The following is a 26,572-nucleotide window of genomic DNA, read 5'->3' on the forward strand; positions in this document are numbered from 1 at the left end:
TGTTCTCATTTCTGCTATTTCTCATTACTTCCGTCTTTCTTCGGTTTACCCTCAGTCCATATTTTTTATTCATTTGACTGTTCATTCCAATCAGCAGATCATGTAATTCTTCTTTACTTTCACTCAGGATACCAATATCATCAGCGAATCTTATCACTGGTGCCCCTTCACCTTGAATTTTAATTCCTCTCTTGAATCTTTCTTTTAGCTCTATCATTGCCTCTTCGATGTATAGATTAAACAGTAAGGGCGAAAGACTTCATCCCTGTCTTACACCCTTTTTGATCCAAGAACTCTTATTTTCCCCATTTGGTTCTTGTACATATTGTATATTACCCGTCTTTCTCTGTAGCTTACCCCCAATTTTTCTCAGAATTTTGATCATCTTGCATCATTTTACATTGTCGGACGCTTTTTTTCAGGTCGACGGATCCTATGAACGAGTCTTGATTTTTCTTCAGTTTTGCTTCCATTATCGACCGCGTCAGAATTACCTCTCTGATACCTGTACCTTTCCTAAAGCCAAACTGATTGTCATGTAACACAACCTCAGTTCTTTTTTCCCTTCTTCTGTTCATTATTATTGTCAGTAACTTGGATGGATGAACTTTTAAGCTGATTGTGCGACAATTCTCGCACTTGTCGGCTCTTTCAACCTTCGGAATCGTGTGGATGCTGTTTTCACGAAAGTCAGATGGTATATCGCCGATTCATACATTCTACACATCAACTCGAATAATCATTTTGTTTCCACTTCCCCCAGTGATTTTAGAAATTCTGATGGGGTCCCTTCTGACATAGTGTTGGTGGGACAGAACAATCAAATGACATTCTGTGACCTCCTCTCGAGCGTGCAGACTTATGTGAGGCCTTGCGTTGCCATGGAGAAGGAGAAGCTCGTTTGCATTTTTGTGGTGAGTAACACACTAAAGTCTTTTCTTCAATTTAGTGAGGGTAGCATAAAATATTTCAGTTGATTGTCACACCATGAGGGAAGATATCAAACAGAATAGCCTCTTCAGCCTCAAAAGACCGTCGCCATGACTTCACCGGCTGAGGGTGCGGCTTTGAACTTTTTCTTAAGAGGAGAGATGGTGTAGTGCCACTCCATGGATTGCCGTTTCGTTCCAGGTCGGAATGGTGAACCCATGTTTCACCGTCTGTAATGATATTCGACAAGTCTGTCACGGTCTGCCTAGTAACGTGCAAGGAATTCTGCGCAGGTAGTCCTTCGTTGCTCTTCATGGTCTTCTTTTTGGCGGAAAAGAAACCAGCAGGGACACACCTTTGAGTACCCCAACTGGTGGACGAAACGAATGTGTCAGCACATACCAACGGAGATATCCAGCTGAGCAGCGAGGTGTTTGTGCTCCATCGATCACCTCGAATGGGAGTGTCCACACATTCCAACATTGAACGAGACACAGCAGTGTGCGGCCGGCTGGGATGGAGGAGATTGGAGAGGTTTGCTTTACCATGTTTCTATGACGACAAACGCCTCGCCCATCTACATCTACATCCATAATCCGCAAGGCACCTGATGGTGTCTGGCGGACGGTACCTTGAGTACCTCTATCGGTTCTCCCTTCTATTCCAGTCTCGTATTGTTCGTGGAAAGAAAGATTGTCGTTATCCCTCTGTGTGGGCTCTAATCTCTCTGATTTTATCCTCATGGTCTCTTCGCGAGATATACGTAGGAGGGAGCAATATACTGCTTGACTCCTCGGCGAAGGTATGTTCTCGACACTTCAACAAAAGCCCGTACCGAGCTACTGAGCGTCTCTCTTGCAGAGTCTTCCACTGGAGTTCATCAATCATCTCCGTAACGCTTTCGCGATTACTAGATGATCCTGTAACGAAGCGAGCTGCTCTCCGTTGGATCTTCTCTCTCTCTTCTATAAATCCTATCTGGTACGGATCCCCCACCGGTGAGCAGTATTCAAACTGTAACCTACTCCGTTTGTTTTCGAACTGCATTTCCTTAGGATTCTTCCATTGAATCTCAGTCTGGCATCTGCTTTAACGACAATTAATTTTATATGGTCATTCCACTTTAAATCATTCCTAATGGCTACTCCCAGATAATTTATGGAATTAACTGGTTCCAGTTTTTGACCTTCTATATTGTAGCTAAATGATAAAGGATCTTCCTTGCACGTTACACTTGTCTACACTGAGATTCAATTGCCATTCCCTGCACAATGCGTCAATTCGTTGCAGATCCTCCAGCATTTCAGTACAACTTTCCATTGTTACAACCTCTCGATATACTACAGCATCATCCGCAAAAAGCCTCAGTGAACTTCCGATGTTATTCACAAGGTCATTTATATATATTGTGAATAGCAACGGTCCTACGACACTCCCCTGCGGCACACGTGAAATCACTCTTATTTCGGAAGACTTGTCTCCATTGAGAATGACATGCTGCGTTCTGTTATCTAGGAACTCTTCAATCCAATCACACAATTGGTCTCATCGCGTTTTTTCTCACTGCCAGGTTTGTGCAAACATTCTGGAAGCGCCTCTGAATATCTGCTCTGGTTTGGCGCCAAACGTAACTCAATGAGAGCTTTCTGATTGGAACGCACCTCCACTGCAGTCGCCATTTTGAAAGCTACGGATGGCGCTGCCACCAATTGGAGCTTCAAGAAACTATAGAGGTTGAAGTGTGAATATTCCATAATGTTCCACAACGAATTCCTCATTTTTCAACGAAATTGGTCGAGGAAAAAGAAATGTTGCATTACCTACTGAACACCCCCCGTACAATTAGTTTTTTGTGGTCATTCCACTTCAGATCCCCACGGATGTTTAATTTTCGGTATTTTGCGGTTGTTACTGTTTCTAGTTGTTTAACACGAATAGTGTAATTGAATAGTACATCTACATCTACATCCACATGGTTACTCTGCAGTTCACACTTAACTGCCTGGCAGAGGGTTCATCGGACCACATTCATACTACTTCTCTTCCTTTCCACTCTCGAATGGCGCTTGGGAAAAAGGAACACCAAAATCTTTCTGTTGGAGCTCTGATTTCTCTTATTTTATTATGATGATCATTCCTCCCTACGTAGGTGGTCATCAACAAAATATTTTCGCATTCGGAAGAGAAAGTTGGCGATTGAAATTTCGTAAATAGATACCGCCTCAAAGAAAACCGCCATTGTTTCAGGTGACTGCCACCCCAGCTCGCGTATCATGTCACTACACTCGCACCCCTATTGTGCGATAACACGAAACGAGCTGCCCTTCTTTGCGGTTTTTCGATGTCCTCCATCAATCCTACCTGGTAATGATCCAATACTGCGCAGCAGTAGTCCAACAGAGGACGGACAAGTGTAATGTAGGTTGTCTCTTTAGTGGGTTTGTCGTTTGCGATCAGCCTTAGGATTTTCGTACGTTAATATATCAGTTATATATAACGTAAGCAGGAAGCCGCTACAAAATACCCTTGGTGTGCTCCCGAAATTATTTTCTCATCTGTCGATCTGTATCCGTTAAGAACGACGTGTTTAGTTCTGACTGTAAGGGAGTCTTGAAACCATCACAAATCTGCTACGGTACTCGGTTGTGCTGTCTCCATTACTGACATGAGTTCCGCGATCTGTAATTGCTGCCTAATTATTGCTGAAACATGCCAAGAAACAAATCGATGAGAACCCAGATCCCAAACCACCATATCTAGAGTAGATCAAACAGATAATCAAAGAGCATAAGGATGACAAACACCAGGGGAAGACGGCGTTGTGGCAGGAACATGCAAAATCGGAGGAGATATCGCCGATCAAAAACTTTACAGAAGAAATATGTAACACTGGACAGAACCCAAATGACTGTAAATGTGTGCTCACACATCCGCGTCGTATGAAGACGCAATCGAACAGATTCAATTCAGTTCAATTTTTTACTACGAATTTTAGACCTGTTATATGGAAACTCTAAACAGGTCATACATATTCGTTAATCATGGTGACCTACAATGTTTTATATTATGTATGTAGCAGAAATTATGGTAACAGCAATCATTGGTATTACTGATATAGAAAAAAAGAATACTTGGAACATGAGAATCAGTTTAAAAAAAGTAAGATAAAGGTAATTAACTCAACTTCAAGTGAGTAACTTCCATCTTACATGACTAGATATGTTCTGGCACCCTCGAAAGAACTCGAGGCTTTGCCAGCAAATCACACCTATACCTACTTCTGAAGCTAATGATGCAACATTATCCTACATCACCTAGACTGGTAGATGCGTGTCTCGGTGCCTCGGCAATCCACGAGTGCCTATCATAATCTATAATTGTTGTTGACACTATTTTGATATTTTGAGCTTCCACTTGGCCTTATAGACCGAATGTTAACGAATTGCCTTTCATGTATCCGGTGTGCTATAGTAGTGACTTTAGTCAACAAGTTTTGGTCTCTTACAATTGTTTGCAGATCGTAGTCTGACTGTCTGCAGTCTCTCTCTACCCGAAAAAGGGGGTATCTGAGAACGACATGATCAGTGGAACCTTCCCTTCACAGTCATAGATTGGCGTGCTACAACATCTCACTCGATGCAGACGTTTCGAATATGAACGGTGACCAGTTAATAGGTGCAGCATATTTCGAGTAGAGGCAACGTCGTGCAGTTTGAGACTATTGCTAGTGCTTGGGAATATGCTGTAAACATATCTTGCAGTGCTCCTGGTGTCCCAGTCATGCTGCCATTCCTCTAACTTCCAGGCTCGTAAACGTCTTATCAGGAATATGCGTTCCTGTGATCTCGTACACATGACCTTATTGCTCACGCCCCAACCAATACTCCGCTGCCCTGTAACGTACCACGATATCCATCGGACATATCCAGAGAATCTCTACTAAACCCTCTACAGGTGTAGCCCGAAAGGCATCGGTCATCGTCAGAAGCACGCTCCACTAAATTTGTCGCTGTATTGTTTTGTAGCTGCCTAGCGCACCGTAAGTAATGGTAATTTACAGTCGGCAGTGCTAGCACAGGTCATCTTAAGCATAATTTTTGCCGCTTCCTGATTAACAGATTTTAGGTGTTCTAGAAACTTTCTCTTCTCGTCTAGACGAATGCCTAAATATTTGTAAACAGTGCTGCGTTTTACACGTATGCCGTCAAGCCTTATGGAAGGATTTCTGGCAACAAAAAGCCATCCCTTCATAAGTATGTATGTGGTTTTCTGAACAGCTGTAGTCAGTTTAGTTACTCTTGCACCAATGCTGCACCTCAGCAAGCACATCATTCACCTTTTCGTCAAGTCTCTCCTTGGAGTCTGCAGACACAACTACCAGGATGTTATCTGCGTATGCGACAACGCCTTCAGTAGCATCTGCCCCGTCTAATAGATGTAATAGGGGTTCAGTACTAAGATTCCAAAACAGTGGACCATTACGGAGCCTTGAGGGCAGCGCTTGGTAACAAAACGAACTCTACAAGTACACTGAAAAGACAACACATACAACGAGGAAGCGGAAGGTCTACGGACACCTACCAAGGATGAATGAATGCAGACTGAAAAAAAAAAGATCGTGAGCTAAATCGTGGGTTTCAACTGCATATCTAAATGGGTAGATGAAGTGAAGACGGATGCAGTGGCATTTGGAATTACGTCACAGATGGCTCATAATAGAGCCAAGTTAACAGTATAACATCGTTCAAAAAGAAACCACCAAACAGGAGGCCTAAACGGATCGTTTCCAAGGAAGAGAAAAATAAAGAAGTGAAAGAATGAAGAGGATATGGGAGGAGATGAGAAAGAAGAGTCAAGAAATCTTAAGTTCTTTGAGGTCAACTTTTCGCCAAAATAAGAAATTACAAAAACAAAAAAATGTTGTAAGAGTACTCGCTACGTGACGAAACATAAGCGCCCTTACCAATGGACCAGGACATGCCCTTATTCTCGATAGCGACCTGCAGCAGGTTGGCGGCGACGTTGCCATAGCCGGCGGTGAGGCTGTCGCCCAGTGCGGCGACGACATCGATGTCTCCCGGCCGCAGGCGGTGTACAGAGTCCGGTGGGGAGGGCGAACGGCCGAGGCGGGTGTCGCACGGGAAGGGCCGGTCCGACGGCACCTCCGGCTGCAGCATCTGCAGGCACGCCCAACAGCAGTCAGCGCAGCCGCTTATGGAATGTCTGTCTGCTCGAGTTACTTTTGATACCTCTACATTCTATTTCTACTTGTACTTCTATTTATGTAATGTTTACTTTCCTACCTTAAGATACATGGAATACTCTACTGGCCATTAAAATTGCTACACCAAGAAGAAATGCAGTTGACAAACGGGTATTCATTGGACGAATATATTATACTAGAACTGACATGTGATTACATTTTCACGCAATTTGGGTGCATAGATCCTGAGAAATCATTACCCAGAACAACCACCTCTGGCCGTAACAACGGCCTTCATACGCCTGGGCATTGAGTCAAACAGAACTAGGATGGCGTGTACAGGTACAGCTTCAACACGATACGACAGTTCAACAAGAGTAGTGACTGCCGTATTGTGACGAGCCAATTGCTCGGCCACTATTGACCAGACGTTTTCAATTGGTGAGAGATCTGGAGAATGTGCTGGCCAGGGCAGCAGACGAACATTTTCTGTATCCAGAAAGGCCCGTGCATTTTCCTGCTGAAATGTAGCGTTTCGCAGGGATCGAATGAAGGGTAGAGCCACGGGTCGTATCACATCTGAAATGTAATGTCCAATGTTCAAAGTGCCGTCAATGCGAACAACAGGTGACCGAGACGTGTAACCAATGGCACCCCATACCATCACGCCGAGTGATACGCCAGTATGGCGATGACGAATACATGCTTCCAACGTGCGTTCACCGCGATGTCGCCAAACACGGATGCGACCAGAACCTGGATTCATCCGAAAAAATTACGTTTTGCCATTCGTGCACCCAGGTTCGTCGTTGAGTACACCATCACAGGCGCTCCTGTCTGTGATGCAGTGTCAAGGGTAACCGCAGCCATGGTCTCCAAGCTGATATTCCACGCTGTTGCAATCGTCCTCGAACTGTTCGTTCAGATGGTTGTCGTCTTGCAAACGTCCCCATCTGTTGACTCAGGGATCAAGCCGTGGCTGCACGATCCGTTACAGCCATGCGGATAAGATGCCTGTCATCTCGACTGCCAGTGCTACGAGGCCTTTGGGATACAGCACGGTGTTCCGTATTACCCTCCTGAACCAACCGATTCCATCTTCTGCTAACAGTCACTGGATCTCGACCAACGCGAGCACCAATGTCGCGATACGATAAACCGCAATCGCGCTAGGCTACTATCCGACCTTTATCAAAGTCGGAAACGTGGTGGTACGCATTTCTCCTCCCTACACGAGGCATCACAACAACGTTTCATCAGGCAACGCCGGTCAACTGCTGTTTCTGTATGAGAAATCGGTTGGCAACTTTCCTCATGTCAGCACGTTGTAGGTGTCGCCACCTGCGCCAACCTTGTATGAATGGTTTGAAATGCTAATCATCTGCACATCACAGCATCTTCTTTCCTGTCGGCTAAATTTCGCGTCTGTAGCACATCATCTTCGTGGTGTAGCAATGTTAATGGCCAGTAGTGTACTTTTGGAGCCAGTTTTGCAACGGACATTCGGAAAAAAATGAGCCGGAGGCTGTAAAATGAAAGACACCGAACTGATAGTCATGCCATTGCCTAAGGAAGAAGATGCTAAAGCCCCGAACTCGCCACTAGAGGAACATGGACACACATCCACGTGACGACAGAACGAATATGTACATGCGTCGACAGCCCATTGCCCTCTTTAGTGCCGAAAACCGAGAAATGAAGGCTTCAAAAGAAGAGAAAAGAGGCATGCTGTATTTCCTTACAGCGGAAGCATGGCAGGAATGGAAATACAATGAAGAATGGCACAATTGTATGGAGAGCACTGTATGTCCGTTCCAACTCCGACGTTCAATCCCATCTCTGTGGCAATGGCTGAAAACGTAACTCGCCGGTCTTCAGTAACGAGAGCATCCTACTGCTACACGACAGTATATGAAATATGGTGTAGCTTTCTAGATCTCGCGTCATTAGCCAACAACATTCGTCCTCCTTTGAATCGCTTTTGCCTCTCCTTGGCCCTTGCAAAAATGGTTCAAATGGCTCTGAGCACTATGGGACTTAACATCTGAGGTCATCAGTCCCCTAGAACTCAGATCTACTTAAACCTAACTAACCTAAGGACATCACACAGATCCATGCGCGAGGCAGGTTTCGAACCTGCGACCGTAGCTGTCGCGCGGTTCTAGACTGTAGCGCCTAGAACCGCTCGGCCACAACGGCCGGCTGGCCCTTGCAACGGACATGCAATGTTCTTCCTATATTTGAGCCATTCATTGATGGATCTCTGTTCCCAGCACTCCTCCGCTGCTAGGAACATGCTCCACCCCTTTTCCTTCAAAACCTCCATTTTACAGTTTTCAGCGCTACTGAGTACAGTGGACGATCGACGCGTGCGTTTGCTCACTCTGTCGTCACGCAGGCATGTGCCCATGTTCCGCTAGCGGCGAATTTGGTGCTTCAGCGCTCCGATAGGGACCACACATTCTTCCGCAGGCGATGGCCTTATGATCGCTTCAGAGGTTTTCATTTCACTGACTCAGACTTGTATCTTTTTGATTGCACGTTATATTTTACGATCTGTAATTAATTAATGAGTGTTTTACCGTGTTTAGCGTTATTTGTGTAAGCAGTCACATATCTCTGGAACATCTACCGACTGGCTGAAATATGTTGAACCACTGCTAAGAAAGAAGTAAATAAGTACCACCTAACTCCATCCGATTTAATTTCTCCAGTATTCTCAAAAATTTTAGAAAAGTAACGCACAAGCACCTTCTTAACAACCTGTCTGTGAATAATACATTATCTAAGAGAGTTTGGGTTTCTAAAGAGTTCCTATATTGTGAAGGTTACTTAAAAAAAGCGCAGTTAAGTACTTAATCCGTTAGAAAATAAATTACGGGCTATTGAAGTATTCGCCAGCCGGAGTGGCCGAGCGGCTCTAGGCGCTACAATCTGGAACCGCGCGACCGCTACGGTCGCAGCTTCGAATCCTGCCTCGGGCATGGATGTCTGTGATGTCCTTAGGTTACTTAGGTTTAAAGTAGTCCTAAGTTCTAGGGGACTGATGAGCTCAGAAGTTCAGTCCTACAGTGCTCAGAGCCATTTGAACCAGTTATTGAAGTACTCTGTGCTTTCCTCCTCCCTCTCTCTTTTCACATCACCTTCTCACCCCTTCCACTGTTCCTCTGTCCTCCTCTCTCTGATCATCTCCTCCTCTTTCCTTCCTCCGTTCATTTACTCCAACGTCCTGTGTTAATTTTCTCCTTACTTCTCTGTCCACCTTATCTTCCCCTACTCTCTGCCCATCTCCTCCTCTTCTCTTTCTCCTGTCGTATCAATATATCCTTTTATCGGTCTACTAGCTCAGTACTGGACATTGCCACGATATGTATGTGTTCCAGTCTTCTATTACTCCAGGCCCTCCTTCTCCTTCTCTTTGTCAATCTCCTCGACCCTCACTCGGTCTGGCGCTTCCTCTTTTTATCTCCTCCTACACCTCTTTCTGTTCGTCTAATCCTATCCCCTCTCTCTGTCCATCTGTCCCTCCCCCTCTGTTCATCCGCTCCTCCCCCCCCCCCCCCTGTCTAATTTCGGGACGCTCTCCATGCACGTCAAACATTGCAGTGAGCAATACCAAACTCCTGGGCCACATTCGTCATCACACTTCACCCCGCTGCCAGTTCCTCGATTATTTTCTTTTTGGAGTTGTCCAAAAGCTCTTCCCAGGCAATGGTGGAATTAAGAACATCACCAAAGGGCACCAGAACTGCTCGCCAATACATGCGCACTGTGGGCACAGCCCCATACTGGCGCTATAGCCACGCTGATCTCATGCAGGGGCCCACGAGAAATATAAATCCGGGCACGATCTTATATGTCACACTAGTCGCCTTGTGCACCACACTTCGCTAAGCTCAGCTCTGTGTAGGGCCCACGGGAAATGAGAATGTGACCGGAGAGGTACCTACTAAAGGTGTGATTTCGAGAGCTTTCACGCATTTAAAAACGCAATTAATTATTTTAAACTTGCCTGAAAAAGTTACTCGCTCCCATCCGTTGTCGGCTGCTGGCACTAGTAAGACCTACAGTGTCACCTGCTATGACGTGCACGTCGTGGCCAGTCTATCTTGTGGTCCACGCGACGTCCACTTTTCTGTGCACGACTGGGAGACCTCTGGCAACATGCTCCAGCACTTTCATTCATTTTCACCGAGTTATATCACTGTATTTATGTCGTCCTTAAGTTATGCAGAGCAGCATCCAACAGGTCAAGAAGTTAGGCTGACCTTCCCGGGTGTTTGGTCATGTTAATGCGGCCGCTTCCAGGATGGGAGGTACCCCTAGGTAAAATCTGCGACGAGGGGTCTATGTACCGGCCTGCCGGTTGTGGCTTTTACGTGGTTTGTCACATACCACTAGGTGAATAACGGCCTGGTACCAATGTTCCACCTCATAAAAGCGGAACATAAAAATTTATAACACTTACTCACACTTGCACACGTTATTTACTCTATACGCAAAAAGGTACATTGCTTTTGTACTGGGAAAGGGGAGTGTACTATAACTGATTGACTAAATACTGAAGAAAATTCAGGAGATGCTATGGAACTGAAGAATCGTTAGGCCCAGCTCATCTTGGAGTTTCTTGCTGTGTATGACAGAGACGATTATTTTTCAGCACTTCTGCTTTTCCAAAGAGCAGAATTTTGGTCTACAGAGACCGCTGGACTTAACGACTGAAGTGTGTAGAGGGAATGGGAAGTCGCCGTTACGGTTTAATTTGTGGGAGGCAAATGAAAAAGGAGCCTGTAGATATACCTGGCTATATTTCCGTCCAAGAGCGCTTGAGTTTTCTATGCCCTATTTTAGGTGAGATAGCATACAGGCTGCCATAAAAAAGCTGGCCGTGTTTATTGAACTTAATGAACTTCGCAGTTTCTATAGAAACTACTTTTTTAAAATCAAAATCATGTAACATTTCGTCTGTGAAACACCGTCCTATTTTATCCCAGCGAATATATATCTCTGATCTACAAGGCGAGGAACATAATAGCTTTCATTTTGTGCTATTAGCGGGAAGAGCGCGATTGACATCGTGTTACAAACCAAGAATTACTTCTGTTGCTTCATTCTCCAGAACGTCAAATAAATGTGCACACAAAGTGGGCCTTTTTTAAAGCTAGTAACACAAGCTTGTGATAAACTGCAGATTTTCATAGTTGTAGCAGACGTAGTTGAACCGTGCTGCGGCTCGCGTTGGTGCCGTGTGAAGGTTTCTGCCAGACCGTATCGTCTAATTTGAAAGACGTATACATTGCCGGCGATGGGCGAGGCATGACAGAATCTCTGACCAGAGAGTAGTTTATCGTTAGTTGTTGCTAGTCTGTGCTTGACCGCGCGAGTCGACAGTAGTAGTTGTCAGTCGACAGTAGTAGTAGTCAGTCCGTGCTAGTCCGTGCTAGTCGGCGGGAGTCGGCATGCGTCGGCTGTGTGCTCTGCTCGCGACTCTGGTCAAGACTCTGGAGGATGAGTATTGTTGTAGAAGGTAAAGAAGCAGCCTTGCGCATATTTAATAATGTATGTTAATTGTAATTTAATATGTTCAAAGAAATGCCCCAATAATAATTTTTATAATATAAAGCAACTCTTTTAAAGAAAAGCATTCATTTCAATTTAAAGAATATTTGAAATGCATGGTCATTCCTTCCAATAATCAAAAAAAATATACGCCAGCACTGCACGAAGCTGTGTCGAAAAATTCCAGCTTAAGAGCAGATATAATTGCGTTTTTTATTGAGGTAAGAATTTTCGCGTTTTTTATTCAGAATACAGGGCCGAAGGGCAGCGCTGCTGTCCTCATAAAATTTATCAGGTTCCTAAACTTTTTTATTATTTTTGGTGTTTAGGAATTTTTCTATTCCGAACTTGACATTAAATCAGAAAAGAATTTTGTGGGAATATTAAGTGTGAATGCATTCTTTGCACAGAGACTATAAGTGGGAGCCAATTTTGTTCAGAGGTTACATTAAAATTCAATTTTGTTCAGAGGTTACAATATTTAAAAATTCATTTAATTGTAAGTTATTATATTTTGTGGGAAGGTTACTCTTGGCTCACTTTTTCACATTTTCATTATTTGCGGGGAGGTTACAAGTTGGCATGGTTGCGTTGTTTGTGTTCTTCTTGGGTTCACTGGCGCCACACGGATTCCTAAGCCTTGCCTGTCCGCTAGTGGCAGTAGTTCTGTTGCCCTGTCTTTGCAGCGACCTCGTTCCTTTTCCGTGTGGTGTGAGTGGGAATTCGGTTGGGGACCCAGAAGCAGCGAGGTCCGCGCAGAGCGAAACCACGCCGGGACCGCTGGAGGCGTGTATGGACTGCCGGATGGAAGGGCAGTGGTCACGAGGGTGCACGACCTCGTCGAAACCGGATCCTGCATGTTTAAGTTGAGCGCATTGCAATTCGCGAAGAGAAACCTCCACCATTGTGAAATATCGCGATTCTCCAGTGCATTGGGTTCGTGTTGCTGCTCGTAGTCTCGCCGAGGCGAAAAGCAGCGAGTGGAGTACCTGTGGAAGGCGGCTCCGATTAGCCGTCCTGAACATCTAATTACTATTGACTATTTTCAGCTTCTTACATTGTTAAGTTCAACCAGCGGTATTTTTTCTGTCTTGTGGCCTCTAACGCCCCAGTTACCTGCCCTGTGGGTCAGTGTGTGTAACGGCAGTGTACATTTCCCCGCCTTGCCACCGCTGTCTGGTGACGGGTGTAAGTTTGACAGCTTCTTGACTGTAGGTTGCGTGGCGTTCTTCTACCTCAGTGGTAGTCATTCCTTCTTGTTCCGGGTGCTCTAAGCACAGTATTCTGCGGGAGGAGCCCAGACCACCTGTTCCGGCTTTGGCGTAATTTCACATCTTGCATTTGTTTTGTTGGATGCCAGGTAGCTTCACCAAGATTATCATTAGTCGCTCGTTAGACTGACACTAGTCCGAGTTACCATCTTGTTATCTGAATGCAACTCTTGCCTGCCTTTCTCTTCACTTGCGAAAATGTTTTTGGTATGACCTACTCAGAGATCGATTCCTGGAGCACTGTCTATCACTGGCCCTTGTGTTTTATTTTATTATTTTATTATTAAGTTACCATCATTTATCTCACCTGTTTGGCGATATGTTGTATTTTTTTAATTAACTTTTGCTTTGCCATTCGCCATTTGACAATATATTTGTTAATTTTTTTATAATTGCCATTTTGGCGTTAAAAGGCCTTCAGCCGTGATTGTGGTGACTTACTTTAAAATTCTGACTGTGACCACATTGCCTTGTTTTCAAAAATTATTTGCTCTCTGTATTTTATGTATGTTTGCTAATTTTTTTTTAAATAATTGTCATTTTGGGCGTTAAAGGCCTTCAACCGTGATTGTGGTTACTTGCTTTAAAATTCTGATAGCGACGACATTGGCTTGTCTTCAAAATTATTAGCTGTCTGTATTTTATATATTTGTTAAATTTTAAATAATTGCCATTTCTCGCGTTAAAGGCCTTCAGCCGTGATTGTGGTTACGTGCATTAAAAGTCTGATTGCGACCTCATTGGCTTGTTTAAAAAAAAAATACTAAAATAAATGAGTGGAATTGCAAAGCAAACAAATAGTAATTGATTCGGGCCCCGTCCACAATCGTAACCCAATCCTGCCAACCTTAACTATCAGGTTTCAGCAATACTTTCTGCTTGATTTCCGTGTTTACAAAATTGAAACCATTGGACTAGATAAACTTACAATATATACACTACTGGAAGAAATTAGTAAAACCTTTTAGAGGTTTCTGATTCACTCAAGATTTATTGTTGCAAAAGGGCATACGGAATAAATGAAGTGATTGCAATTACATTTCAATAGCACAAGAGTTTCTGAGGTATCAGATATTGACCCAAGCTGAAACACCCATATTAGTAAGTGGTGTAGCCTCATCGGGCGGCAATAAAGAGCTGGCTCTGCCATCTGCGTTATGCTACGCCTGCTCGATCTGTTCAAGTAGTTTTTTAAGAATTGTTGGTTGGCGAGTGGCACGAGTCACTTCTCCTCCGATCATACCCCACACGTGCTTGATTGGAGACAAGTCCGGAGATACTGCTGGCCAGTGAAGTTGCTGAACGTCTTGCACAGCTCGTTGAGTTCCACGGGTGGCCGATCAGGGCCATGTTGGCACAACACATCGCCTTCCTGTTGCAAGAACGACAAAAGAACAGATCTGACAAGGTTCTGCACGTACCGAGCGCTGGTTAGCGTGCCCTCCAGGAACAACAAAGGCGAACGAGAGCTGTAGTTTATTGCGTCCCAGGCCTGGGTGGGCCCAGTGTATCTTGGACGAATGCACTATACGAGACAGCGATCACCAAGTCTACGTCATATGCGCAAACAGTCATCGTTTGCTCGCAGACAGAATGTGCTTTCATCGCTGAAGACCAAGGCGCACCATTCCAAGTGGTCCTCTGACGGCACAAGTGGAGCAGTGCACATTTATACTGTGGAGTGAGCGGAAGACGGACTAGAGGTGTGTATTCCCGTACTCGTGTTGCGTCAGTTGCGCATCGATGCTGGTATCAGTGGTCACGTCAACATTCTCACACCCGTAGACAGGATTCTGCACATCCATGCAGCACGGATGCCCACCAGGATCGTCGCACTGTAATGACAGCGTGGCAGATCGTACAGCTAACACAGCACAGATAGGAGGGCTTGTGATCCAAGACGTGTCGACACGAAATGTTGTGAACCTGTTATTAGCAGTGGAGTAGACACAGACGGCACTCTGGTATCTGTATCGTTATGCTATGTGTCGTCGGGCGACGTTGAAATCATTATCAGTACATCTACTACCCCAGGCGGCATATGCCCTCATCGAATTAAAATGTCGTCTTTCCGTGTATGCTAATTCTTTTTCTCCGGCAGTGTATACACAGTATTCAGAGCAGCGATGCTTTCCCGAAAATGGCGTGATTTATTAGATAATTCAACTCCGATGTAGTGAGTACTTCGATAGGTATGGCACTTGAGCGAGTGGCGTTTTAGCTTTCTTTAGCGCGGAGAACATGCAACATCAGCATGCGTAAAGGAAGCGTCGGGTTTTGCTGAATCAAGGATTTCCTATATGTAGTTTGGTCTGAGTACCCACAGCAGTCCCTTAAGAGTATAAACCGCAATGTATGCTCCTGAAACTTCACTGAGGGCGATGATGAAAATACTACACAATAAAAGGAGCGCGAAGCATCGGGTAATAACCAGGAACAGAACATTAAGAGGAATATTGATAAAAGTTCGGCGATCTAAATCTGAATAACTATTTGTTTAGCAAACACTAGCATGCTGCTACAAGAAAACTTCAAGAACCTATAACAATGCTGGTTCGACACTACAATCTACATTTAATGGGACAGAAACTGTTTATAATTGAGTGAGGAAATAATACTAAAACAAAGGCAAGGTAATGAAGTTTGAGTAAATATTCCGAATACAATGTACTTCAGTTCAATCACTGTTCAATAACTTTACTTCTTTACGGTCCTGTTTATAGAGTCAATAGTTTACTACCTCAAGGAAGCATTGCAAACACAATCACGACCTACAATAGTATATGCCAAGGTCGCTTCTCTCAGCTGCAGCTGCATCAAGGTGCCTCCCCGTTGCGTTCGCCACGTGCAGGATCGTGACTGCGTACTGGATTTTCCTTATTTGTCGAGCTAAACCTGTCAGTTGCTCTGTGTTAGTAGATATTCGAACCTGTCAATTCCTCCGTGTTAGTAGTTATTTGAAACTTAGGAGTGTTGCAACCTTACAACCTCCGAAGAAAACTATATAATGACATTATGTCCCACTGTTTTCTGATAAATCTAATAACCTAAAACATCGTTCGTGCTACAAATAAGCTACTAATACAGGGTGGACGACAAGTCAGTTGTCGAAAATGCTTCTGGTACAGTTATTAATGCTGAAGAAATGAAAATATAAATTTATTATCAACACAGAAACACGTGTACAGTTCAATGAACCTATAGAAAATGCTCAAAGTTGTTTCCATGCTGTTCTAAGTAAACATTGCATCTTTTCAACACTGATTTACAAATTTTGTCGAAAATCTTGCGGGCCTGTAGGTTTTCAAATTCTTGTCGGATTCGTTCCTTCAAATTCTCACTATCACGAATCTTGACGGAATAAACCTCATTAATTTGTATAGCCCGGAGTGAGAAATTCATGAGTATGGTATCTGAGCATCAAGGAGGCCAGACACTAATACCCTTTCTGCCAATCCATTCACAGACGTTTTCATTTAGGACGTCTCTCGCAACAGGTCCATAATGTGGAGATGCTTCATCTTGTTGCCACATCAGCTTTTCCTTAAGCAGCTGCAGATTTTCAAAAAGTAGATTAGTTTCCAGTTCTAACAACACTTATTGATGCGTATCTCGGTAAGTTACAGAACTGACAGTAATTTCAGAGAAAAAGGCCCTAGTAACCCACCGCTGAAAACCCCTGCCCATACACTCATCGCCACTAGGGTATTCGTAGACACCGTCCAAACAAAGTTACTTCTCTTCACCTTGTCATTCACCCTGAAAGTCGCTCCAGAGAAAGATTTTACAAAAATTGAGATCGGCATCTTGTCCGGTTGCGTACAACTTGCAAAATTCCATACGCCTCAAAAATGGTTCAAATGGCTCTGAGCACTATGGGACTTAACTGCTGTGGTCATCAGTCCCCTAGAACTTAGAACTACTTAAACCTAACTAACCTAAGGGCATCACACACATCCATGCCCGAGGCAGGATTCGAACCTGCGACCGTAGCGGTCGCTAGGTTCCAGACTGTAGCGCCTAGAACCGCTCGGCCACTTCGGCCGGCTCCATACGCCTGTCCGCAACATCTTTATCTATGCGTTGAAGTGAAACAGGCTTGCACTATCTCACTGTCGGCATTTTACGAATCCTTCGTAGGGACACCCTTACTATTCCACATGCTTGGACGCTTTTCTTCGAGATTTAGTTGGTGAATGTACAGAACACCGATGAGGAAGCTCCGGTCCCGATCCAGTCTCATCAAATCAAACTTAATTTGCAAATGTCTTGTCGAAGGAGGGTGAATATTTGTAAAACGTTTCACAGACGTCACTGTACTCATGGCAATGTTTTCACCACGTTTGCAAAAGAAATACACACTGTTCTATAGTTTAGTTTCTATTTACTATTTCTCAGATGACAACAAACAGCAATAACCTCAAACTGCTAGCGTCAGCTGACCTATGGACACAACTTACTACCACTCTCCAAGCAAAACAAAGCCTAAGGATTGATAGTGACAACTAACTTAGGACCCACCCGTAATTCATAGTTATATTCATTGTCTTCAGACCATTACCGTCCAATCCGCTTTATAGCTACACTACGTATCGGTCTGTCACCACATTCGAGATTTACCACACTCGATCTTGGTTTCTTAACGTATGTCAGTAGTACAAAGCCGAAGCTTCATCTATTGTCAGGTCTTCTATTTACAAATCAGTAGCCAAGAGGTAGTGACGTCTCCTACACCGAAAGAAAAGTTACGAATGTTATGGCACTGTTCACAGGCTCCAACGACTTCCTTATGACGTCACGCACATTAGCCAATCAGCACGTTTTTGACCACTGGTAATGATGCACAACCTAACAGTCTTGAGTGTCACCTCCAACTACACGTACCACCAAGGGTGCATCTCGAAAAATAACAGCCGCCTTGGCAGCAGAGGTCGATTACGTACATGTGTACGGTCGCGTTTGACTCGGAGGCAGCCGGTTCGAATGCTAGTGGTGGAAGAAATTTTCAACTCCAATATTTGGCCGGTAAGGAGAGGGGACGTAAAGTCCCTAATTACCAGACATTACTTCAATGTAGCCGATTTTATTCCAAATCTCTATGCAGCGTTCCATGAATTAGGGGGCGGGGACGTATCACTGTTGTGACGATCCGTTCGTCGAATGGGTACGTTAACCTCAGCGACAAGGCTGGCGCTATGTGAGCAGCAGGCTTCACCCTCTCCCTTCATCTTACAACGCAAACATGGTACCACACTATCCATAAAGCAATTACATTCACCTGCACTCAAAAGATACATCTAACATACAACACTAACACAACAGGTGGAAAGGGGCGATTGCGCATGGAAGAAGAAAATCTTCTTGAACTAAGCGCCCAAACAACCTCTACGTCTACATCCACATCTACATCTACATAATCCGCAATCCACCGCACGGTGCGAGACGGAGGGTACTCTGTACCACTATTACTAACCATTTCCTCTCCTGTTCTACTCGCAAATACAGCGAGATAAACGACTCTCAATATGCCTTCGTATGAGTCCTAATCTCTCGTATCTGATCTCCATGGTCCTTACGCGCAAAATTGTCCTTACGCGCAATATACACTCCTGGATATGGAAAAAAGAGCACATTGACACCGGTGTGTCAGACCCACCATACTTGCTCCGGACACTGCGAGAGGGCTGAACAAGCAATGATCACACGCACGGCACAGCGGACACACCAGGAACCGCGGTGTTGGCCGTCGAATGGCGCTAGCTGCGCAGCATTTGTGCACCGCCGCCGTCAGTGTCAGCCAGTTTGCCGTGGCATACGGAGCTCCATCGCAGTCTTTAACACTGGTAGCATGCCGCGACAGCGTAGACGTGAACCGTATGTGCAGTTGACGGACTTTGAGCGAGGGCGTATAGTGGGCATGCGGGAGGCCGGGTGGACGTACCGCCGAATTGCTCAACACGTGGGGCGTGAGGTCTCCACAGTACATCGATGTTGTCGCCAGTGGTCGGCGGAAGGTGCACGTGCCCGTCGACCTGGGACCGGACCGCAGCGACGCACGGATGCACGCCAAGACCGTAGGATCCTACGCAGTGCCGTAGGGGACCGCACCGCCACTTCCCAGCAAATTAGGGACACTGTTGCTCCTGGGGTATCGCCGAGAACCATTCGCAACCGTCTCCATGAAGCTGGGCTACGGTCCCGCACACCGTTAGGCCGTCTTCCGCTCACGCCCCAACATCGTGCAGCCCGCCTCCAGTGGTGTCGCGACAGGCGTGAATGGAGGGACGAATGGAGACGTGTCGTCTTCAGCGATGAGAGTCGCTTCTGCCTTGGTGCCAATGATGGTCGTATGCGTGTTTGGCGCCGTGCAGGTGAGCGCCACAATCAGGACTGCATACGACCGAGGCACACAGGGCCAACACCCGGCATCATGGTGTGGGGAGCGATCTCCTACACTGGCCGTACACCACTGGTGATCGTCGAGGGGACACTGAATAGTGCACGGTACATCCAAACCGTCATCGAACCCATCGTTCTACCATTCCTAGACCGGAAAGGGAACTTGCTGTTCCAACAGGACAATGCACGTCCGCATGTATCCCGTGCCACCCAACGTGCTCTAGAAGGTGTAAGTCAACTACCCTGGCCAGCAAGATCTCCGGATCTGTCCCCCATTGAGCATGTTTGGGACTGGATGAAGCGTCGTCTCACGCGGTCTGCACGTCCAGCACGAACGCTGGTCCAACTGAGGCGCCAGGTGGAAATGGCATGGCAAGCCGTTCCACAGGACTACATCCAGCATCTCTACGATCGTCTCCATGGGAGAATAGCAGCCTTTATTGCTGCGAAAGGTGGATATACACTGTACTAGTGCCGACATTGTGCATGCTCTGTTGCCTGTGTCTATGTGCCTGTGGTTCTGTCAGTGTGATCATGTGATGTATCTGACCCCGGGAATGTGTCAATAAAGTTTCCCCTTCCTGGGACAATGAATTCACGGTGTTCTTATTTCAATTTCCAGGAGTGTATGTTCGTAGCGGTAGAATAGTTCTGCAGTCATCTTCAAATGCCGGTTCTCTAAGTTTTCTCAGCAGTGTTCCTCGAAAAGAACGTCACTTTCCCTCCAGGGGTTCCCATTTGAGTTCCAGAAGTATCTCCGTAATACTTGCGTATTGATCGAACCTTCCGGTAAGAAATCTAGCAGCCCGCCTCTGAACTGCTTCAATGTCTTCCTTTAATCCGACCTGGTGTGGATCGCAAACACCCTAGCAGTACTCAAAAATAGTTAGGACTAGCGTCCCGTATGCGGTCTCCCTTACAGATGAACCACACTTTCCTTAAATTCTCCCAACAATCCGAAGTTCCCTACCACAATCCTTTCATTCTCATTCCATTTCATACCACTTTGCAACGTTACGTCTAGATATTTAATCGACGTGACTGTCAAGCAGGACATTAGTAATACTGTATCCGAAAATTACGGGTTTGTCTTTCCTGCTCATCCGCATTAACTTATATTTTTCTACATTTACACCTAGTTTCTGTTCATCAGATCAACTAGAAATTTTGTCTAAGTCGCCTTGTATCTTCCTACAGTCACTCAACTTGGACACCTTACCGTATACCACAGCATCACCAACACACACAGTAGCAGACTGCTGCTCACCCTCTCCGCCAGATCATTTGTATGTATAGAAAATAATAGCGGCCCATCACTCTTCCCTGGGTCACTACTTACCGTCTACGACAACGTACTGGGCTCTATTACTTAAGAAATCTTCGCGTCACTCACATATCTGGGAACCTCTTCCAAATGCTCGTACCTTCGTTAACAGCCTGCAGTAAGGCACAGTGTCATAAGCTTTTCGGAAATCTAGAAATATGTAATCTGCCTGCTGCCCTCAGTCCATTGTTCGCAGTGTATCATGTCACTCCTCTTGGCCTACCAGCTCACAATGCCATAAGACTGCTTTGTTCTTTTGTAGTAAGACCCTTCACCTCCGCTTTGTGATAGAACACGAGTGTGGCCATGAAATTACAGATTTCAGGGAGGAAGAAAGAAAAATGAGAGTTTAACGTCCCATCGATGAGGAGGTCATTAGAGACGGAGAACAAACTCGGATTAGGAAAGGATGGGGAAAGGAAAATCGACCGCTCACTCATCAAAGGAAACGTCCAAGCATTTCCTAGAGCGATGTGGGAAACTACAGTCCGAATGGCTGAGTGGGGATTAAATTATTTCGTATATCTATCTTCTATTTCGGATGGGGTTTAAACAGTCGTCCTCCCGAATACGAGTCCAGTGTGTTAAACGGTGTGCCACCTCGCTCGGAAATTATAGATTTGTTCATATACATAAATACATCACATTAATAATTGCTCATTGCCGTATCTTTACTGACATTGATTTTCATGTACACGTGTATAATCCTACCTCTCTCGACAAACAAGTAGGATTTTATGAGGTACCATATTCTGTATTGAGTTTGTGGAGCAACTGGCCTGTCTTCTAGTAGCAGTTTACTATATGTTGCTGATCAACACTACTGAAAAATGTTGCAGGTACTTCCAGTCTATAAAAAGATCGCCTCCGAGAAGTACTAGTATACTGTCTGGTCAAAAGCGTCCGGAAATCTCCAAGTGGACATTAATATGGAGTGTGTCCGCCCTTCGGCTTTATGACGGCACTATGCTGGCCACACTTTCAGCGAGGTGTCTGAACGTAACGGCAGCCCATCTTCCTCAGGAGCCAAAATCAGAGGTGTTGACGTGAGACGCTGGGGTCTGGAGCAACATTCTTACTCATCAAATGGTTCAAATGGCTCCGAGCACTATGGGACTTAACATCTGAGGTCATCAGCCCCCTAGAACTTAGAACTACTTAAACCCAACTAACCTAAGGATATCACACGCATCCATGCCCGAGACAGGATTCGAACCTGCGACCGCAACAGCAGCGTGGTTCCGGACGGGAGCGCCTAGAACCGCCCGGCCACAGCGGACCCCTGTAACTCATCCCAATGGTGTTCTTCTGGTTTCAGGTCGTCACTCTGGACAGGCCAGTCAGCTACAGGTATTCCCTCAAAGATACTGCTTTATGACAGTGTACATTGTCATGCCGACATAAACAATCATCACTTTCTTTCTGTTCTTGGTACTGTACGCAGTACTTGATGCTGCAACATATTTGTATTTTCATGTATTTCCTCATTACAATTTTTTATGCGCAATAAAAGGACCACAACCACGAAAAACCCCTCAATAAAGCAGTACTTCACTGTTGGCACAACACATGATGGCAGATAACGTTCCACAGGCATTCGCCAAACTCAAACCCTTCCGACTTATTTCCATAGGGTATACCATCATTCTAACAGCCGTGTACCGCAAGTCTCTAGAGGAACGGGAGGTTCCAAATGATTGGAAAAGAGCACAGGTAGTCCCAGTCTTCAAGAAGGGTCGTCGAGCAGATGCGCTAAACTATAGACCTATATCTCTGACGTCGATCTGTTGTAGAATTTTAGAACATGTTTTTTGCTCGAGTATCATGTCGTTTTTGGAAACCCAGAATCTACTATATAGGAATCAACATGGATTCCGGAAACAGCGATCGTGTGAGACCCAACTCGCTTTATTTGTTCATGAGACCCAGAAAATATTAGATACAGGCTCCCAGGTAGATGCTATTTTTCTTGACTTCCGAAAGGCGTTCGATACAGTTCCGCACTGTCGCCTGATAAACAAAGTAAGAGCCTACGGAATATCAGACCAGCTGTGTGAATGGATTGAAGAGTTTTTAGCAAACAGAACACAGCATGTTGTTATCAATGGACAGACGTCTACAGACGTTAAAGTAACCTCTGGCGTGCCACAGGTGAGTGTTATGGGACCATTGCTTTTCACAATATATTAAAATGACCTAGTAGATAGTGTCGGAAGTTCCATGCGGCTTTTCGCGGATGATGCTGTAGTATACAGAGAAGTTGCAGCATTAGAAAATTGTAGCGAAATGCAGGAAGATCTGCAGCGGATAGGCACTTGGAGCAGGGAGTGGCAACTGACCCTTAACACAGACAAATGTAATGTATTGCGAATACATAGAAAGAAGCATCCTTTATTGTATGATTATATGATAGCGGAACAAACACTGGTAGCAGTTACTTCTGTAAAATATCTGGGAGTATGCGTGCGGAACGATTTGAAGTGGAATGATCATATAAAATTAATTGTTGGTAAGGCGGGTACCAGGTTGAAAGTCATTGGGAGAGTCCTTAGAAAATGTAGTCCATCAACAAAGGAGGTGGCTTACAAAACACTCGTTCGACCTATACTTGAGTATTGCGCATCAGTGTGGGATCCGTACCAGATCGGGTTGACGGAGGAGATAGAGAAGATCCAAAGAAGAGCGGCGCGTTTTGTCACAGGGTTATTTGGTAACCGTGATAGCGTTACGGAGATGTTTAACAAACTCAAGTGGCAGACTCTGCAAGAGAGGCGCTCTGCATCGCGGTGTAGCTTGCTCGCCAGGTTTGGAGAGGGTGCGTTTCTGGATGAGGTATCGAATATATTGCTTCCCCCTACTTATACCTCCAGAACAGATCACGAATGTAAAATTAGAGAGATCAGAGCGCGCACGGAGGCTTTCAGACAGTCGTTCTTCCCGCGAACCATACGCGACTGGAACAGGAAAGGGAGGTAATAACAGTGGCGCGTAAAGTGCCCTCCACCACACACCGTTGGGTGGCTTGCGGAGTATAAGTGTAGATGTAGATGTAGAATAAAGCAACACAACCTCCTTCGTACTTCACTGTTGGCACAACACATGATGGCAGATAACGTTCCACCGGCATTCGCCATACTCAAAGCCTTCCGTCTTATTTCCATAGGGTATACCATCATTCATCGGCCAACTGCCCTGCCGCAGTGGTAACACTGGTTCCCATCAGATCACCGAAGTTAAGCTCTCCTGGGCTGGGCTAGCACTAGGATGGATGACCAGCGCTGTTGGCAAGCGAGGTGAACTCAGATATTGTGAGGCAAACTGGAGAGTTACTTGGTTGAGAAGTAGCGACTCCGGTCTCGGAAACTGACATATGTTCGGGAGAGCGGTGTGCTGACCGCAAGCCCCTCCTTATCCGCATCCAGTGACGCCTGTGGGCTGAGGATGACACGGCGGACGGTCGGTACCAATGGGCCTTCATGCCCTGTTGGGACGGAGTTTAGTTTTAATACCGTCATTCGTCACCGCATATCTCTTGTATCCAGTCATCTATTGTCCAGAGACGTCGCTCTTTATTCAGCCTCAAGCGACGCTTTGCACTGACTACAGAAATGTGTGGCTTATGAGGATCTGCTCGATCATTACAGCACATCCTTTTTGAATTTCCTACTCACTGTCATTGTGCTAGCTGGACTGCTGGTAGCACTCTGGAACTCATAAATGATTCCTTCCGCTGCTTTCATGCGATTTTTTGCGGTCACCATTCGCAGTGCTCGAAGATCCCAGTTCGTCATTTCATCAGAGCTGCTTGGTCTTTGTTTAGCTGTGGTTGTTCTTCGCGTTTTCACTTCACAATTACATCGCCAGCAGTCCACATGGGCAGCTTTAGAAGGGTTGAAACGTCGCAGATGACTCTGCTACTCAGGTGACATCCAATGATTAGCCCACATTCGGCTGCAGAGAGCTATCGTCACCGACCCGTTCTGCTGTTACTGCTTGTCTATTCACAACACTGTGCTCTCCATCTCCTTTTCTACTTGTGAGAACACCTCTCGTGGCATCTAGTGATCAATTCCGCATTACGTAGTGGCGCCCGTGTTTTAGATCAGAAAGTGTACCTCATCGTTCCCCATGTCTTGTAGTATGTCGGACGCTCGTATTATTACCTTCCTGGAGCCCTAACAACTCCTACGTGGGACTCTAGATGGTTTCCGCAACCAACGAGTGTGTGAAACACAGATTCTTCAGTATGTGAGACCTAGGAAGCAGCAGATAAAATTTGACTTCCAGAAAATTTTCGTTACACTTCTAAAACGACGTTTAGACAGTACGTGCATATTGAATACTCGAACAGATACAAAGATGAAATGAAGACTTCCTTTGCCTCTCTAATGAGGAAGCACCATCAGAAGCAAAAATAGCGTATGTCTAACTTAAAAGTAGCGTGATGAGACCACTGTAGCAAATGTACTCCGCGGATTTGCTGCTGGATCCTGTTGGACGAATCCCGCAATATTTCGTCGATAGCACTGTTCATCATCTCCAGGTGGTGATGGCTGCTGCTGTCACTGCTACAAGATACGACTAATGACTGTCGAGCGCCGTCGTCGATATTTACCAGGCAAGGAACAGGCAATACGCGTGCGCGGAAAGACGCTTGCAGTTGGAGAAAAGCGGCGCTCCTAGTGGCCCCTACCGGGAGCCGCTGAAAGCTCTTCCGCATGAGCGGTGTGGGCAAAGACTGTGCTGCCGGACGCTCCTGTGGTTAAACACTGAATTAAATCTCAAGAGTGCGCTGCATCGAGTCATGAATCTGGAAGTTCTTGTTTCTTCTGTTTTGATTTAATGGCAACCAGTGCTGGATTCCAGGCGGCGCTTAATTGAAAACCTGCTTCCCTGTTGATAAGACTGTCAGCCGTTACGGATATGCACGGCCTCCTTAAGAACACAGTCCCACAAAGACGATGCTGAGGATAAAACTTCAGTCTTCTTGTGAAACATGCGATGCCTCGTAACCAGGCAACTCTCCACTACCGAAGATTTATCAGGGTGCCCCAGGCGTGTGTGGCGATGATGTTCAACACAACGTTCTTGCACTGTTCGGCATGTCCGTCCGGTATAAGATTTCCCACATTGGCAGGGTTCTTATACAAGCCACGTTTCCTAAGGCCAAGATCATTTTTGACCGAACACAACCAATTCCTCAATTTTTCTGATGGCCGAAAAACACACTTTATGTAGTGTTTCTTGAGGACTCTTTCTATTCTCGAAGACATGCTGCCAAAATACGGCAGGAACGCCTCGGCATCTTCGTTTAAATCCCTGATGTGAACCTGCTTAGAATGGAATGTGTTATATCCTAGCCAGTAATGCCAACCGAGCCCGCTGCCAAAAGGTTGGCAGCATCAAAGTCCGGACGCCGCCCGCATAAGCAGCGCCAGCGATACAGGAAATCGCCGCAAATCTGCGCGCGCCACCGCTGGCTTCTGGCTTCTTAAGCGCTGGAGTCGCGAGCGCTAGGACAGTTCTGTATTCGCCGCTCAGTTGTATACTCGCCACCGTTTGAGTACTTGCTAGTCAGTTTTGTGTTCATCGCAGCAGAGTTGTTGTTTGTCGTCAGCCGACGCTGACCTAGCCGCTCCGACTCGAACTAGACAGATTTCTGTAGACACGGAGTTCACTACTGTGTTTCTGTATCTTCGTTAATAAAGATAAGTACCGACTTTTATTTAATCAGAGTGTTTGGGTTTTCATCTTTCTGTTCACTGTTCCAGCGGACCGGTCGGCCCGCTATTAAAAGTGTGGCGGTGATTTCGTAAGCCGTTTCTACAGCGAAGTGTTTGTCGCTACGAACGCCGCCACAAAAGAATGCATAGCGTATCTGTCCAA

The 26,572-nt window shown here is 45.6% G+C and overlaps 1 protein-coding gene across 1 annotated transcript in view; it reads right to left on the bottom strand.

The window, feature by feature from the left end:
* The window catches only part of LOC126091108 (phospholipase B1, membrane-associated-like), a 169,370-nt gene that overhangs the window by 60,362 nt on the left and 82,436 nt on the right, over nt 1–26,572 (bottom strand). Inside the window, exon 3 of the mRNA XM_049907036.1 lies at nt 5,894–6,107. Within this exon, the coding sequence (XP_049762993.1) occupies nt 5,894–6,107 (214 nt within the window). The remainder of the gene's footprint in view (nt 1–5,893; nt 6,108–26,572) is intronic.

This window comes from Schistocerca cancellata, chromosome 1, assembly GCF_023864275.1.
Source record: "Schistocerca cancellata isolate TAMUIC-IGC-003103 chromosome 1, iqSchCanc2.1, whole genome shotgun sequence".
Classification (NCBI taxonomy): Eukaryota; Metazoa; Arthropoda; class Insecta; order Orthoptera; family Acrididae; genus Schistocerca; species Schistocerca cancellata.